Source organism: Narcine bancroftii, chromosome 14, assembly GCF_036971445.1.
Source record: "Narcine bancroftii isolate sNarBan1 chromosome 14, sNarBan1.hap1, whole genome shotgun sequence".
Taxonomy (NCBI): Eukaryota; Metazoa; Chordata; class Chondrichthyes; order Torpediniformes; family Narcinidae; genus Narcine; species Narcine bancroftii.
The window spans coordinates 57532892-57550972 of record NC_091482.1 but is presented as its reverse complement, the minus strand read 5'-3'; the positions used below and the strand labels follow the sequence as shown (position 1 = coordinate 57550972).

Genomic DNA, 18081 nt, shown 5'->3' with positions numbered 1-18081 from the left:
TGTCGCATAAAAGAGGGCAATACTTTTTAAGGTGAGGAGGGGAGTGAAGTTTAACGGAGATGTGTGGAACATGTTTTGTTATGCAGAGCAGGGTAGTCCACCGGACTGGGCTGTTTACAGTAGTGGTGGAAGCAAACACGTTTGCATTAGGCTTCTTAATAATCTCGTGTATATGCAGTGAACAGAGGGATATGTATCACGTGCAATCAGCAGAGCTTTAGTTCAATATGAATGTATATCTGGTGCAGACATATGGGCTGAAGAATCTATTCCTGCCATGTACCATTCTATGTTCTATATCCTAATTTATAAAATAAAATAAATATTGTGCAGAATGGCAAAATGATTATTTCACTTGAATTAAAGAGATTACACCAACACCTCTGGCATCTGCTACTGTGGCACATCTTGAAAGACAAATGCTGCTCAGATATGTATGTTAAGATGAAAGGGTGAGCATTTGTTGGGGATTAAACATTTTCCGAGCCCTGGGAAAGCTTCCTCTCCAACTTCAAACTGTCCCAAACTGTACATTTGATGCACATTGCAAGCAAATGAAAATCTGGTAAAAACTCTCAACTCTAAATGTTTCACCTGAGATTTCAATTTCCCTGTGATAGAGCTCTAAAGTATTGACCAGGGTCTCAATTCCATTCCTAATTTCCAATACCAAAATGCTCATGGACATGAAACTCAAATTGGACAAGGAGTTTGATAGATTATGTATACTGTTTAATTCAGAGCCTAGTATATTAATCTGTTCATTGAGCAGATCTAGTTCCCAGCATCTTTATGTTTCCATTATGGCAATGTTTCACATCGTAACGCCAACATTCGGACGCACAGGGAATCAACTACATGTTAACTCCTCCACAATTATACCATTCCCAGTGTGACCTGCAGCTGTACCAGTCCATAAGAAAAACAAGCTTTTTACATTTTATGTTTTGACATACAGCACGGTAACAAGCTCTTCCGGCCCACGATCCAATGTCACCCAATTAACCTACAACCACCATGCATTTTGAACAGTGGGAAGAAACCGGAGCCCCCAGAGAAAATCCACGCAGACATAAACTCCTTACAGACAGCGCAGGATTCGAACCCTGATCTGGTCCCAATCTTGGGTGCTGCAAAGGTGGGGTGTTAACTGCTTCCCCAACCATGCTGCCCTTGAACTAATTTATTTTGAAATGTGGCTTATAGAAATATTGGACTGTGATGCTACAAAACAACAAATTCTGTGACATGATCGTGGCAATAAATTCTGATTTCAAATAAACATTGGATTAGAGAATGTGTGAAGTGAATAATAACATTTGGGAAATATTTGCATACCAGTCTGAATGTCCCAGACATAAACTGCTCCATCTTTGCATCCCACTATCAGGAGGTCTTCTGCTGGACGCCATTTTATTATCTTCACGGGGGAGAGATGCTTCCTTGCATGCATTAGACATGTTCGACAATGAAGGCTCAGCAATGCCACAGAGTTATCATTTGAAACACAGCAAATAGCCTGGTACATCTCTGGCTAATGGAAGAAAATAGGTGGCATTAAATGCAAAGCAACAGAATGCAAACAACCTTATCTCACATGCAAAGCATTATATTGTACATTATTTGGAAAGAGAACAGTAAGTTATTTGTCAGTTGCACTGATATGGTGGCATAAGCACAGAAGCTGGAAAGATTTAATTTCTATGATATCCATAACACTAGCATAAAAACCAAGTATCACTATCATGAGGACTTATAAAACACATGGATTGTTATGAATGGTACACTAAATTCGCGAAAGGACATTTTAATAGAACAATGTTTTTAAATTTTGACATACAGCAGGGATGTAGCAGGTCCTTTCAGCCCATGTGTACATGCCACCCAATTGACCTACAACTCCGGTACACTTTGAAGTGTGGGAGGAAACCAGAGCACCCGGGGAAACCTACATAGACACGGGGAGGACGTAAAAAATCAATACAGACAGCGCAGGATTCAAATCCTGGTTGCTGGCACTGTAAAAAGCTTTGTGAGCGCCATTATGCCAACCATCCATTGACTTTTATCTATGCCCATAAAAATCCTTGTACTCTATTCAGTTAGGGACTATTAGCAGGTGGAAAACACTTGGCTCACCAGTGATATCCATCTACTGATGCAAACAAACTAGATCAAAAACAACAAAGAGGAGAGATCCTGGTTTCAGTTCATGCATATTCCTTGTTAATAAAGGAGAATCCCTTTAGATAAGCACCTCAGCCTTGGGGCAAAACACTCATATTTGTTAAAAGGCATCATTGCCTTGGCTAGCCATGGTTCCATGAATCAGCTTGGGTCATCCTCCAATCCCTCAGGATTCAAACTGAACCTTATTGTGAGTTGCAACACTGGAGACGGTAAGGCTCTCGTCACCACAAGGGTGCATGACCCTGTCCTGCACATTCAACAGGGGCAGCTGGAGAACAATTAGAAGCAGGAAGCATGCTGGTCTTCTCTTCCTCGATCCAGATGAGGAGCTGCCAATTAGAGGTCCCCTACAGTGCCCTGACTGAAATGTCAGATAATAATAAAATTAATCTGCATTGACTTAGTTTCAGTTTGGTAGTGAAGCTGGGGGTGAGGACTCGGTGGTGAAGAGCAGGGTGAGGAGGGAAGCCCTATGGGTTATGCATATATAAAGGTAAACCTGTGCAGAATCCTACAGTGGGACACAGCTCCTATTACATTAGGCATTATGCCAGCAAGTATAATGATGTGCATTTCTTCAATAAGTAAATTCAACTAGGAAATGATTGTAAACACCCCATTACTGCATGCATTACATCCATTTAGAACCTATTAAAACGTTAAATACAATAATGAAAATGTTGAGTACATAACATTTTTATATCAACATCAATATCATGTTTTTTTTTCATCACTAAATCAATGGTTTATTATTGTTGTAATATGTCATAATGCAGCTGAGGACTCAACAGGCAAATTTTCATTAACATACATTACTTACATTGCACTCATCTGGGCACACTGACAGGTTCAGAACTGGGCCTGCATGCAGCACAAATTTGTGCACAGCCTCTCCTTTGAACATATCCCAAAAGATCACATATGATTCCTCGTCTCCCGAGACCAACCAGCTGGGGTCAAAGGTTGCAGATTTACTGTGTGGATAGAGAAGGCAGGTAACTCGACCACAGTGTCCCACCAGAATCCTGTGGGGTAACCAGGCTGAGAGAACAAACATTCTTAAACAAAGAGTCATCGAGACATAGTCATATAGTTTGGAAACAAGCCCTTTGCCCTGTTGAATCCGTGCAGACCATCAAGCACCCATTTAAATGCATGCTACACTAGTGCAATTTGTATTCTCTGCACGTTTCCAATAACTCCCCCAGATTTGACCAAATAGATGTCCACCAGGGGCAATTTAGTGAGGAAATTTACAGTGGGCAATTAACCTTCCAACCTGCATTTCTTTAGGATGTGGGAGCAAGCATCAGCTCCAGTGGAAGAATGTGCAAACTCCACACGGACAGCTCCAGAGATTGGGATTGAACCAAAGTTACTGCAGCTGTGTGAAGCAACAGTTCTATTAGCTGTGGCAACCCCTATTATCTAACTGGACTCTTGTGTTTGTTTGATCCCATGCTCTGCAGTTAGAGATCAAAATATTGAAACTGCAAATGGCAAAAAAATTTTCACCTATTTAAAATATAAAATAAGCATAAATTAAAAATAAATAAATAAATGAATTCCATTGATACCCTGAAATGTGTTAGTAAATAATATAAGTTCTACACACTAGACACTGAATGAGATCTAACTGTGCACACTAGGCAGTTACTGCCCCGAGCATTTAAACTGTGGAATCCACATTTGGATCTGGCCGCAGGATCCATGACCCCAGTGATTTCAATGAAAATTTCAAATCTGCAGGGAAGAAGACAGATGAAGCAAACAATGAAATTTTCCTCTTATAAATGTTTTGATTTTGGCTTTTTCTAAAAAAAATTTCTGTAAGGTTTTATCTGTTTTACAGATTTTTAAAAATTGATTTAATGTTAATAGCTTTTAAATATCTCTGCACTTTCAAGATATTCAGAGAAATTTATTATATGACTTTGACAGCCAGCCAAGCAGGGAGTAAGATTTTATTGACCATCAAAATTTCAGGGCAGGATTAACCAATCATCTTCATTAAACACTACTGCTGCAGAAGCCAAATAGTTTAGACCAAGTTAGTTCAGGCCACCTTCACACAAGGACTTGTGATGGACATATTATAAATAAATATGTTTTAAAGGAGATAGATTGTGGGGGTTAGAGTGTAGGTCACTCACAAACAAACACTTCACAAAACAGATCTCATTTAAAATGTAAGAGCTTTGTTCAAACCAGACAGTCCAGGCTCCAAGAGCCTTTGTAAAGACAATAAAAACTATTTTGTAAATACTTTGCTAAGGAACTTCAAAAGTAGGTGTAAATGGATTATTGCTTTGAGAGCAACTGAAGAACAGGCTCAGAAGATTGGGTCTGGTGCCACAATCTGTCAGTTTGCTGTTCTAAGAAAGTCTAAGCAGAGAGATAGAAAAAAAAACAACAGGGGAGAGAGAGGGGAGAGGGAGAGAGAGAGAGAGAGAGAGAGAGAGAGAGAGTGAGAGAGAGAGAGAGAGAGAGAGATATTCATGTTCTGCAGTGGCTTTTGGAAGCTGGCAGCTTGTTTAAACCCCATTTTGAAGCCTGGTGGAAACTCTTGTGGTCCTTACAAGAGGAAATGGTTGGCGAGAGTGTTTCACCTGAAATAAAGGAAACAAGAACCCTGTGGTGACCTGGAAGAAGAGATCATCATTTGGAAAACCCTGATGGGGCAAGTTTCTTCAGCAAGACACTGAAGTGACTGATGGAAGTAAATCAGTTTGTGTGTGTCCAATGAGCAACGAATCTCTCTCTGAAACTGACAAGAACCTTCCTGAGTGGTAACCACTTAAGTACCAGAGCCTGGTGAAAATTCATCAATGTTAAATTCTGTGTACATAAAAAGAATTGCCTGATACCAGTGAACTTGGAGGAGTGAGAAGTGAAATTGGACTGTGAATCAAAGAACTTTCCTGAAAATATACACATTATATACACGTGCACTTAGAATTAGAAGGGGGTTAAGTTGTTAATAGTAATAAGTTCAAGTTTGATCCTGTTTTATGTTTAAAGAAAATTAAAAGCAACTTTTGCTTAAGTCACCATTTGTCTTGGTGAATTTCGATTGCTGCTAGGTTTTGGGGTCCTCTGGGCCCATAACAGAGCAGAAAGGTAAGAGATGTGGGGTGTCCATGGGTGGCCATTGTGGGAAGCACATCCATTCTCTTGGTGATTCTGGGTAGCATTTGCCAGCGGTGGGAAATAGGTATGGGGTGACGATGGGTGGGATTGCAGTCAGCCGCCCAGGCCCGCAAGACTGTCCCAAATCATCTACAATTTTCTTTGATTCTTTTTCTTTCAGAAAAGGCACAAATAACATCAAAGTATCCATTTTATAACTCCCTCTGGCAACAAACTTGTGCATCCTGCAAACATAAATCCTTTTATTCTTGACAATGTGAAGAAAATTCATTTAACTGGTCCCAAGGCACGCACAAGGATAAAAGAATCACTTTTAACATTGCTGAAGTAGGTTAACATCCTGAGGCCCCAAATGGGATTTCCTCAGAGTTTAGCACCACTGACTGTCCAGCCATTTATACCCCTTTCTAATTGTCCTTCAGATGAGCCTTCTAGAACCAATGCAACCAATTCAGTGGAGAATTGCAATATTCTGATTGTGCTCGGGAAGATTTCAAGACGTTGATGCCCTCAAGTTCTTTGTCCCTCTGGAGTGTGAACTTTGTGGGCTTGTGAGGTGCTGCCAAAGAACTGGTGACTTGCTGGAGAGTATTCTGTAAATAGGGGGGAAACTGCAACCACAGTAAAAGGATGGCAGAGGGAGTGGATTTTAAGTTAGGTAATCCCAATCAATTCGACTGCTCAGTGTTAGAAGAGATTTAGTCTCATCCACTCAGCAAATGTAAAGATTTCAATCCTATCCCTTGGGTGGGGGCCAAATCTGCATTCAATAAATTCCCAACCCATTCAGCTATTCCTGCAATTTATGTGACCGATCTTCTTATATTTCTAGTGAAATCACTCTGAAAATGTGAACAATGAGGATTCGGTCTAAATGAGTGTTGAGGCTTCTATTGAACAGCTATCTTTAGATATTTTCTTGATTTTAGTGCAAATTGGCACTGCTTGCTTCAGTCAGTAAAGAACCCCAAACAGAGCTGCTCAGTATGCAATCAAAAGTAGACAACTGCTCTTCCAAAGGTCATTGATACTTTAAGATAATCAATTCAAAGGCATTATCTTCAGAACCTTTTGCATCAATATTCTCAGACTGGGGATAATGTTGAATAATCACAACCAAGGTTCTTTCTGCTGATGGTAACTCCAGCCACGGGAGATGAATCTGCCTTTTCATCTCCTTTAATTTCCATTTTGGTCCCTCTAATCTCACATTCTGTCTTGGATGTGGAATTTACCTGATATCTAAGTTTGGACTCAGGTTGTTACAAGGTCTGATCCCACGACCCTTGAAATTGCTGGTTTTCCGGATCATCAATGACCTTTCTAAATAACTGTGGGAGGGTTATTTCATTATTTGCATCTCACCTGTAAGACCTACACATGTAAAACTAATTTATTTTATTATCTACATTCAGTAGTATTTGTTTTTAAAGACATAGCCTTTTGCCAATATGTTGTGAGAGAAGGGGTGTTATTTGGATTGGAGGCTGTTTCAGAGAAATAACCTGAGAGCTCAAAGCATATTAAGGCCAGGACAACTGGAAGAAGTGAATACATTTCATTAAAGAAAAATCAGATAACCCAAATAATTTTAAACACAAAGTAGCAAAATATAAAATAATTATTAGAAAATAGATACCTTGTAAGAAAAAGTGTTCTACTAGAAGTTGGGCTGTTGCAGCATGTAAACCCAGGGTAATTATTATCCGCCCATTTTCATATCCACAAATGAATTTTTCAAGATTTGGAATATAAATACTGGCTGTGACCAAACCAGATTGAATTCCATTCACTTGTACACCCAGCCGGTCAGTTATTTCTTCTGCTGTGGCCTGGTGCTGTTCAAATGCACTGTGAAGGCTCAATGCTGCAGCCATACTAATCTCTGAAAGTAGTACATAAAAGATCTTCAGCCACCTAAACTCCAAAACAACTGTCTTCTCACTTAGAATCCTTCTGACATAACTCTAGCATGTATAAGTGACAAGTGCAGTCAATCACCTCCAACAAGTCTCAATGTTTAAATTTAGATGTGTGACATGGGACATGGTAACAGACCCTTTTGGCCCACGAGCCCTTGCCGCCCAATTAATCTACATCACCCTGTACATTTTGAACAGTGGGAGACACGGAAACATAGGGAGAGTGTACAAACTCCGTACAGACAGCATGGAATTCAAATCCAGGTCCCAATTGCGGGCGCAGTAACAGTGTTGAGCTAACCGTCCTCCCTTAATATTGCACCAAAATATTTATCAGTAGGCATAACACCAGAGTAAGACTGTTGGAGATAACAGGTTGGGCTAGAAAAGTACATCCTAAGACCAATTACTATTTTGGAAGGATGTGGGAGCCCAAGAGAAGGATGTCCTGCACTGCGATGGTGATGACAAAGTTGGCACTTTGCAAGCCAGTGGATGTCCTGCACTGCGATGGTGATGACAAGGCTGGCACTTTGCAAGCCAGTGGATGTCCTGCACTGCGATGGTGATGACAAGGTTAGCACTTTGCAAGCCAGTGGATGTCCTGCACTGCGATGGTGATGACAAGGCTGGCACTTTGCAAGCCAGTGGATGTCCTGCACTGCGATGGTGATGACAAGGTTAGCACTTTGCAAGCCAGTGGATGTCCTGCACTGCGATGGTGATGACAAGGTTGGCACTTTGCAAGCCAGTGGATGTCCTGCACTGCGATGGTGATGACAAGGCTGACACTTTGCAAGCAAGTGGATGTCCTGCACTGCGATGGTGATGACAAAGTTGGCACTTTGCAAGCCAGTGGATGTCCTGCACTGCGATGGTGATGACAAGGCTGGCACTTTGCAAGCCAGTGGATGTCCTGCACTGCGATGGTGATGACAAGGTTGGCACTTTGCAAGCCAGTGGATGTCCTGCGCTGCGATGGTGATGACAAGGCGGCACTGCAAGCAAGTGGATGTCCTGCACTGCATTGGTGATGACAAGGCTGGCACTTTGCAAGCATGTGGATGTCCTGCACTGCGATGTTGATGACAAGGCTGGCACTTTGCAAGCCAGTGGATGTCCTGCACTGCGATGGTGATGACAAGGCTGGCACTTTGCAAGCCAGTGGATGTCCTGCACTGCGATGGTGATGACAAGGTTGGCACTTTGCAAGCCAGTGGATGTCCTGCGCTGCGATGGTGATGACAAGGCGGCACTTTGCAAGCAAGTGGATGTCCTGCACTGCATTGGTGATGACAAGGCTGGCACTTTGCAAGCAAGTGCATGTCCTGCACTGCGATGGTGATGACAAGGCTGGCACTTTGCAAGCCAGTGGATGTCCTGCACTGCGATGGTGATGACAAGGCTGGCACTTTGCAAGCCAGTGGATGTCCTGCACTGCGATGGTGATGACAAGGCTGGCACTTTGCCAGCAAGTGGGTGAGGTTGGTTGGGACGGAATGATTAGTGACTATGAATTTGGTGGCAGGGAGGATAGCTGAGCTAAAATGACACTGGAGATGTTACTTTAAAAGGAAGAGATGGGACAACGGATAAGGATGAAGTTAAATATTATGGAGCTGTCCCCCAGGTTGATAGTGCAGGAACCAAACTAAGTTGCCAAGGATTAATTTAAAGGACATGCCTAGGATAAATTGAGGAATCATATCATCCCATGTGCCCTGGTACAGCGATCATGTAGGCTTTGAATTTTTTAAAAACCTAGACATACAGCACAGTAACAAGGCCTTCCGGCCCATGAGCTCAGGCATCCAATCATACCGCTGTACATTTTGAAGGATGGGAGGAAACTGGAGCACCTAGAGAAAAGCCACAGGCAGAACGTACAAACTCCTTACAGACGTAACTGAATTCGAACCCTGGTCACTGGCGCTGTAACAGCGTTGCACTAACTACAACGTTAATTGTGCAGGGTAACTCATAACAGGAACACCACACTCCAATTTTCGAAGAACACAAAGCAGCCCAAAAATATTCAGTAGCATCCTTCACTAATGGAAAATCAATTTTCATTGCAAGCAATGAAAAAAAATTACTAAACCGTTGTATTTCTGAGCAATAGCAGCTAATAAGCAGCAGAAAGTGAGAACATTTTTGCAGCTCTTCTTCTCAAGCTGGCCCTTCATTTAAACTTAGACATACAGAATGGTAGCAGGTCCTTTCTGCCCATGAGCCCATGCCACCCAATGACCTCTGACCTTAATACATTTTGAAGGGTGGGAGGAAACTGGAGCACACAGAGGAAACCCACACGGACATGGGGAGAATGTACAAACTCCTTACAATAAGAGCAGGATTTGAACCACGTTAGCATTACACTAACCATGCCACCATACTTATCCACATATTTAACAAGTCTGCAATTAGATTCTATTACAAAACAGTTAAAAATTCATTAATGAATCAGAATTTAACAAAATTCACTTTTACCTTGCGGAGAGCCATCACGCTTGGCAATCGGAACATCAGGAATATGCCACATAGAAATTTTTCCTGATGCTTCACCACAGAAGAGAATCTTATGGAAAGGTTCCTTACGCTCATTGATGAAAATCAGAATTGCCTGAAGAAACTAACAAAGATAAAATGTGGGTAAATCTTTCTTCTAATCCCGTTTTACAACATTGTTTTGGCCAATTTTTTTTTAATGTTGAAGTTGTATCTTGTTGGTCTAATTTTGAAATGCATCAATTACATTTGCTTCTTCAGGAGTTTGTGGAAGTTTAGTATGACATTGGAAACCCTGGCAAATTTCTACAGAGGTGTAGTGAAGTGTGCTGACCGGCTACACCACAGTCTGTTATGGGGACGCCAAGGCTCCTGAGCATAAAGCCATACAAAATGTAGTGAACACAGCCCAGGACATCACAGGCAAAACTCTCCCATTATTGAGTACATCTACAGGGAACCTGCTGCAGAAGAGCAGCAGGAATCATGAAGGATCCACCCCATCCAGCACATGCTCTGTTCTCACTGCTACCATCAGGAAAGAGGTACAGGTGCCACAAGACTCAGACCATCAGGAACAGCTGGTCCCCCTCCACCATCAGATTCCTCAACAACAAACTACACATTCAAGGACTATTATTTACACTTTATTTTTTTCTGTACTGCACAGTCAGCTTGTTTACATGTGTACATTGAGTACAATTTTTTTGGCACTACCAATAAATTAGTGGTAATTCTACCTCGACCAGAGGAAAAATAATCTTAGGGTTGTATGTGATGTCGTGTATGCACTGAAAATAAATCTGAACTTTGATTACAAACTTAACTAACAGAATTGCTGATAGACTCAGGAAGTCAGACATCATCTGTGGAGAGAGAAAACGATAACCTCTCGGGCCAAAGATCTTTCATGAGAACAGATGAAAATGTTGTGGAAAGATTGTCAACCTAAAACATTGACTCATTTCTCGTGCCACATTATTGTCTGAATATTTCCAGTTGTTTTCTTTACTTCAGATTTCTGACCTCAGCAGCATTTTGCTTTTGAGCCTTGCCTGTAATTTCCTGTTGAGCTGGAGTCCTACAAAAAAAAAATGAATCCATAAAATCCCACTGTTCGGCCTGTTCAGTGCTTTGGATGCTGATCATTTCAAAACCTGCAGCAATTATCAGTTCACAGGTTTGAGAAGAAGAATAATGAATTGACACTCCACGTGAAGACATTTCAGATCAGCTTGCTCTCCCTTGCTTCCTTTTGTTGCTCTAAAATAGAATTTTAAACCCTTTTTTTCCCCCCACGTGCTGTAAACTCTTTAGATTTGGAACATAAATAGAAATAAATGTTATTTGACCTGTTGAAAATTGACTTATTAGCATTGCTCTCTAAGCCACTTTAGCCCAGTTGTCTGAAGACTAAACTTCACTTCCATCACGTAACATCAGAAATATTAGGTGTTCGATATTTTATACATTTGCAGTTTTCTAGTGGCATCACAGTGTGGGGAGGAGTCAAGTATGGTAACAGAGTTTTACTGCATCAGAGAAAAGCATGTTAAAACATGCAGTTTTAGGGATTGATTATGCATCTTGGCGCCTCACAGTTCGGCGGGCAGCAACCTCCTTTGAAGAAGACCGCAGAGCCAACCTCACTGACAAAAGACAAAGGAGGAAAAACCCAACCCCAACCAACCAATTTTCCCTTGCAACCCCTGCAACCGTGCCTGCCTATCCCGCATTGGACTTGTCAGTCACAAACGAGCCTGCAGCTGACGTGGACATTACCCCTCCATAAATCTTCGTCCGCGAAGCCAAGCCAAAGAAGAACAAGGTAAATTGTTGCTGCTACCACTTCCATTTGTAGGGTTAAGGTGGCATATCCGATGTTGTAAACTCATAAAACATAACAACCCAATACAGGGTCAGTAAAAGATAGTTAATATTTGAAGATGTGAGGTTAGAAGCCAGCCTGCTTTAAGTACGGGGGTTAATGAAACAGAAAACAGTAAGGATGCAAGGTTTGAAATACTTCCACATGGTGAGTTTTTAATCTCTGCCAGGTGCTTGAAAGCAACAGTGTCCAGCGGGAAAGGGCTAAAATCACAAATGATCTCAGCTGTACCTCCTAATTACCAATTTGAGTGAACTCCCGGAGGATTTTTAATTGCATCCCGGTGCCAAAATCAGGAGTGTGCATGGGAAAGGCGCCAAACTCTATTCTGTCCAACAAAAGAAAGAGTTCTCTGCCACATGTCAACTGGGTTGGTCTTATATTTTTGGCTAGGAAGGCTAACAGTGCAAATCCTCTTAGTTCTCTGTTGGTGGTTTTTCTTTTTGAAAATCAGAAGATAAATCCATACAAACAGGAAACACCTGGTATTAAAGAATTGCTCTGGTTGCTATTTATTCGCAACGTTTTTTAAATGAAAGGGACGCACGAAACCCTGGCTCTGCGCCGAACCTTTGCACAAAGATGAGTCTTGATGAAATTCTAGAAAATGAGAACAAAATTATCAGTATTTTCACCAATCATGTAAGATTGGTTATGATGGATATCTTTATCAATGTATCTGTAGAAATGCATTTAGATTGTACCATTGTGATTTGGGAAAGTGGCTAATATCAATGTTCAAACAATCTTTCTCTTGGGGTCTACATCATCTGAACCCTAAATTTATTGTGGCGACTTCGATATGTTCTCATCATGCCAAAACAATCTTACTTGGTCAACCAATTAATTCCACATGAAATTATCCAGAACAACATAAACAATCAACATCATCACTCTGACTTTGTAGTCAGGTTCTACAGAAATACAGGTAGTTCTCAACTTACGATGAGGTTACGTTCTGGCACTCCCATCCGATGTAAAAAAAATTGTAAATCAAAAAAGGGCTGTGGGATCAGTGTGGGGACTGACAAGGGGGGTGTGAGGAGAGAGTGGGGCAATGGAATCAGTGTGGGGACTGACATAGGTGTGTGGAGAGAGAGCAGGGAAGTGGGATCAGTGTAGAGACCTTCATGGGTCTGTGGGGAGAGAGCGGTGCTGTGGAATCACTGTGGGGGCCAACATAGGGCTGTCGAGAGAGAGCGGGGAAGTGGAATCACTGTGGAGACTGACACGGGTCTGTGGGGAGAGTGCAGGGCAGTAGAATCAGCGTGGGGACCAACACTGGGCTGTCAGAAGAGAGTGGGGCTGTGAAATCAGCGTGGGGACCGACAAAGACCGACAGCAGGGCAGTGGAAACAGTGTGGGGACTAATACAATGCTGTTGGGGGACACTGAAAATTCAAAGTACAGTATGGATTCGAACCAGCTTAGCCAAAAAATCATAAGTTGGACCATTGTCAGTTGGGGACTATCTGTAAACACGTTAGGTATTTCAGTCTGTTTGAAAGAAAATCAAGGATCTGAATATTTAATGATTAATGGCTAACTCATGGTTAATATCTATTTTCTCCTAATGTGTAATGGAACAGTTCAGAGTAATATCAAGTTCAAGTTTATTTATCATCCGATTTTGTAAGTACAGCCTGGCAAAACTGTGTTCTCTGGTCCTCAGTGCAACTGTGAACTTCAATACCACTATACAGACAAACGTCACATATATACAAATATTAAAATAAATAAATATTATTATTATTAAATAGCCGTTGCAGAGAGGGCTTGTATGAGCAGATCAGCAGCTTCACTGCCTGTGGGAAAAAGTTGTTTCTCAGTCTGGCGGTTCTATTTCTGCATCACTCTCCCAATGGGAGCAACTGAATGGTGTGTGGGGGGGATGGAAGGGGTCCTCAATAATTTTGATCCCAGTAAATCCTATCGATGTGGGTGGGGGGTGGGGAAGGGAGAGCCCAGTGATCCTCTCTGTCGATCTTATGGTCCTGAGGATTGACCTCTGATCTGACGCTCAACAGCAACTGTGCCACACTGTGGTGCAGCCCAGCCTGGACACTCTCAGTAGAGCTCCTGTAAAAAGTTGACAGGGTGGCAGCTACCAGCCTTGCTCAGGAAGTGCAGTCGCTGTAGCACTTTTTTGACAAGTGAAGTGATGTTTTGTGTCCAGGATAGATCACTTCTTAAGCGGACTCCAATAAACTTGCTGCTCTCTACTCCCAAGCCATTAATGTGTAGTGAAGGATTGTATTCCCTAAATTTGCAATAATCAACAAGAGTGGAGCTCCTCATATCGCAACTTCATTACTGGCCAGAGCACTGCAGAGAAAAATGGAGCCTACGAGCAGTAACTTTAAATTAAAATTAACATTTTTAAATTTAGATACACAGCATGGTAACAGGTCCTTCCAGCCCATGAGTTTGTGTTGCTGAGTTTCCCAATTAACATACAACCCCAATATGTTTTGGAGGGTGGGAGGAAACCTGAGCACCTGGAGTCTTCTCTCAATCGTGCCAAGAATTGCATTAGCCCAGCGGTTGTCAGGATAGCTTGGTCACAGGCCTGGTTTGTATTAGTGCACTTAAATATCAAGGAAATTACATTACAGTACAAATAGCAGTGCAATAAAGTAGACCATGTGAGCACCGAGAGAAGGTTTCTGAAGCCTTTTGATTTGTAATATTTTTTTTGAAGACTTTATTTAAAATTTTATAACATGAATACAATAGAGAATTACATTTAAAGAAAAATAAAAAATAAAAAATTAAAATGGTATGATTACAATATTACATCAGAAAACTACACAAAATAACCCCCCCCCCCCCCCGTCCCGTTAATTGTAACACAATATTAGTAATCTAACTTAAAATTAGTCTTGATTTGTAATATTAGATTGGACAATGAAGATTTTGCTCACTGAAAACTTTTGGGTATGTTATGGATTTCATGAAAATTGCCTTAAAAGTTTTCTATCATGTATTATTTTCTAGGTAATACCTATTTTTGTGATTTTGTGTCTCATTTTGAGTCTACATCAGTGCAACATGTCCTTGAAAATTTATTTTCTGCATTTGTGCTTGGACTTCTTCCCCGCTGATCTTGGTGCAATCAGTGATGAACACAGTGAAAGGTTTCACCAGGACGATGAAAACGAGGTATCAGGGCAACTGGAATCCATCAATGTTGGACACTGGTATGAGAGGCATCAGATGCTGAGTACAAACAAAAATCAGTGGCAAAACATTTTTAGGACAGTTGAACTACACAACTTGTCAGCATCAGTAGGCCAAATTCAATGTTATTTTAATGTTTCCCCAAGTTCCTGCATGATGCAGCAAATCTGAAATTATTCTTGTGTTCAGCTTGAAGTTGTCCATCATATGTCCACCATTTTTTTTCCAGGAAGCAAATGTTTTGAACAAAATCTTGTCCAGTATTGTGAATGCGTAGCAATCAGTCAGCTATTTTGTTACAGAGCCCTAAATCCTTCAGCATAGAAAAAGGCTCTTGTGCTCATCTTCCCCCTGCTGACCATCAAGCATCCATTTCTCCTTGACCCATTTTCCTCCATCTTTGGCAATGCTCAGCCAGACGCATTTTAAATGTCATGAAGGTCACCTTTTCTGACAGTGCCTTCCTTAAGCCGGGTGCAAGTTGGTGTGGCGATTCCTAAATGTCTTGGAACTGGACTTCCAAATCCAAATGGAGAACGGTCGAACATATACCGTGGTTGTGCTTTGTGCATGATGGAAAGGCTTTGGGTTTCACTTGGTTAACCCAGTGCTCACAGGATTCCCAGCATAATGTTCTGATTTTGTAGCCAGAGTAATTTATAACTGGATCCTTTCTCCTCAATGGTGGCCTCCAGGATGTCATAATAATGGAGGATTTGATGATGTTGGCTTTAACATCAATTAGAAAATGGTAGCCTCTCTGATGTTGGAGATGATCATTGGCTTACTCTACCATGGAACACATGTTACAAGATTCAAGATTCCTTTATGGTCATGCAAAAGTTTGGAACATGTAATATTACACAAAATTGCCTTCTGTAAGGGTTGCCATTAGTGTTGCCCATCGCTCCATACCATAAAAGAGAAAGAAAAGCAAAAGAAAGTCCCTTCAGAGACACTCAGTGCCTGCGGATTCGCTCCATCTGCAGATGCATAGATTCCTGTTCAATTCACCTGCAACCCGATCTCCAGATCCAAAGACCCAACACGATCAGGAAGCATTTTGCATTCGGGGCCCTTGATGCCTCAGCACCCTCTGGAATCCCAGCTCCAATACTGCTTCCCGGACTCCAGCAGCCCTCAGCCCGAACGGGTCCTTTGACCTCAACCCATCTGCAACCTATTTCTGGTGTCCTGTGCCAATCCACTGCTCCCCCAGAGCCTGCAACCCCTCATGGCTGCTGCCAAGCACAGGCACTGCCATCTTGTGCATAGACCCCACCACCGCAGAATTTTATTTTAAAAACATCATCACCTCCTTGAACAGAAAATTTAAAGCAGTGGTTTTCAAACTTTTTCTTTGCACTCACATACCATCTTAAGTAATCCCTATGCCAGAGGTGCTCTGTGATTAGTAAGGGATTATTTAAGGTGGTATGTGAGTTGGGTGGGGGGGGGGGTGGGGGGGCGGGGAAGGTTGAGAATCACTGCTCTGGACCCAATTGCTACTGAAATATTTTGCCTGAGAAAAATTGTCATTGGCCCATTTCCTTTGGAGTTATGGAACCATGCACATAACGAGTCAATGAGGAACAATTAAAACAGTGGTTTTCAAACTTTTATTTCCCACTCACATACCACCCTTACTAATCACAGAGCACCTATGGCATAGGGATTACTTAAGGTGGCATGTGAGTGGCAAGAAAAAGGTTGAAAACCACTGATTTACAACCTGTACGGAGCTGTCGGCATTATGACCAGATGGTTGAACCCTTCAATACAGCACCGTGTCTCCATTTTCCCGGGTCTCCATGAGCAGCAGCAGCTCCAGCTCTTTAACATGACACCTAACAGTCCATGCCTGGATGTTATCTAGGTCTTGCAAGCATGGACTGCTTCCTTTCTGAGGAGTTCCCAATGGCATTGATCATCTGTGTGAACTGATCTCAGGAGGAAGTCAGGATGGACCATCTGCTCAACCCCTTCTGGCTCAACATGGCTGTGAATTCTTCAGCCTTGTCTTTCTTATCATTTGCACTCATATGCTGGGCCCTGTCAATTTTGAGACCGGGGATGCCTTGACAGCCTTCTCTTCCTACTCACTGTTTAACTCACCACTCACACCTACATGAATCAAAGCAGTGGACCCATGATCTAAGTCATCTTTTATGTGATTGCATAATTTGGTCTATCGTATACAGTTTAATGTGTAGAAGGTGCCATGTTGCAGCTCATTTTCTGTTATGCTTGATGCTTCTCCCTTCTGTGCTCCTCATGAACTGAGGATCAACCACCTGTTTGTATGTTCTCACCATGTCTGCGTGTGTTTTCTCTGGGGATTCCTCCACCGTTCAAAATGAACCACTGGTGTAGGTTAATTGGGTGTAAATTGGGCACCACAGACTCGTGAGCCAAAATGGGCTGTTACCATGCTGTATGAATAAATTTAAAATCAGACTTACTGCCTCCAATCTGTACATTAGTGCAGCATTCTCATCGGGGACCTACAGCGTCCCTGGAGGCCATGGTACATTTGAGTAAAAGGGCTTGTTTTCTTTTCACTTTACCTAACAAATATTTTTTACATTTCTTATTTTGTTGGAAGGAGAGAAGTATGGAAGAAACCAAAGCGTGACTGTTTCACAGGGAAGGGAGCCCATAAACTTTGTGTCCTAGGGAGACCAGAGCCAAAAAATGGTTGAGAATGGCTGCATCAGTGTATCACCACTTCTGGTGGGTTCTTCCTGCCAGTGGAAAAGAAAGGGATTGTGCGTGGAGGAATCTTGACAGATTTTCTGGAAGGAGATTCAAGATTCCTTTATTGACTGGAGCAATATTACGCAACTGCCATAGGGCAGATAGATTCACCATCAGCAGAAAATGACTAAAGAGCCTCTTATAGTCAGAGAAAGAGAAGCAAAACAGAGTCTCCTCAGAGTCACCAAGTGTTCATGCATTTGCCTCCAGCAGCCCCCGCTGCCATATAAAGTCCAGACGGAACCATCAGCCCGAGCTCCAGATCTGAACCTCCAACATGATCAAGGCACTCAGCACCTTCCAGTTCCAATACCTGGTACCCCCTTCAGCCAGACTCCAGTCGTCAGCAGCCTGGTGTGATCCCTCGACCGCAAAGTCTGTAGCCTGCGTGGGTTCCTTGCCTCGAGTCACCAACAGCCTGCCGCCTGTGCATTCTTCAGTCGCCATGGTCACCATCCTGTCATCTCCTCTGCTTATCATTCTCAA

General features: G+C 42.1%; 1 protein-coding gene and 1 long non-coding RNA gene across 12 annotated transcripts in view; one reads left to right on the top strand and one right to left on the bottom strand.

Moving 5' to 3' along the window:
• The window catches only part of LOC138749443 (WD repeat-containing protein 72-like), a 249326-nt gene that overhangs the window by 165149 nt on the left and 66096 nt on the right, over positions 1–18081 (bottom strand). For all 11 annotated transcript variants that reach the window (XR_011348640.1, XM_069910776.1, XM_069910775.1 and 8 more), the window contains exons 10-13: positions 9753–9894; positions 6980–7225; positions 3011–3231; positions 1339–1534 (exon numbers count right to left, since the gene is read on the bottom strand). Coding sequence is in view for 10 of the 11 variants with exons in the window: in XM_069910776.1 (XP_069766877.1) it covers positions 1339–1534; positions 3011–3231; positions 6980–7225; positions 9753–9894 (805 nt within the window). In the remaining variant the exon portion in view is untranslated. The remainder of the gene's footprint in view (positions 1–1338; positions 1535–3010; positions 3232–6979; positions 7226–9752; positions 9895–18081) is intronic.
• LOC138749445 (uncharacterized) lies at positions 3021–3622 on the top strand. Its single transcript, XR_011348642.1, has 2 exons — positions 3021–3185; positions 3484–3622. It is a non-coding gene; the product is annotated as an uncharacterized lncRNA (long non-coding RNA).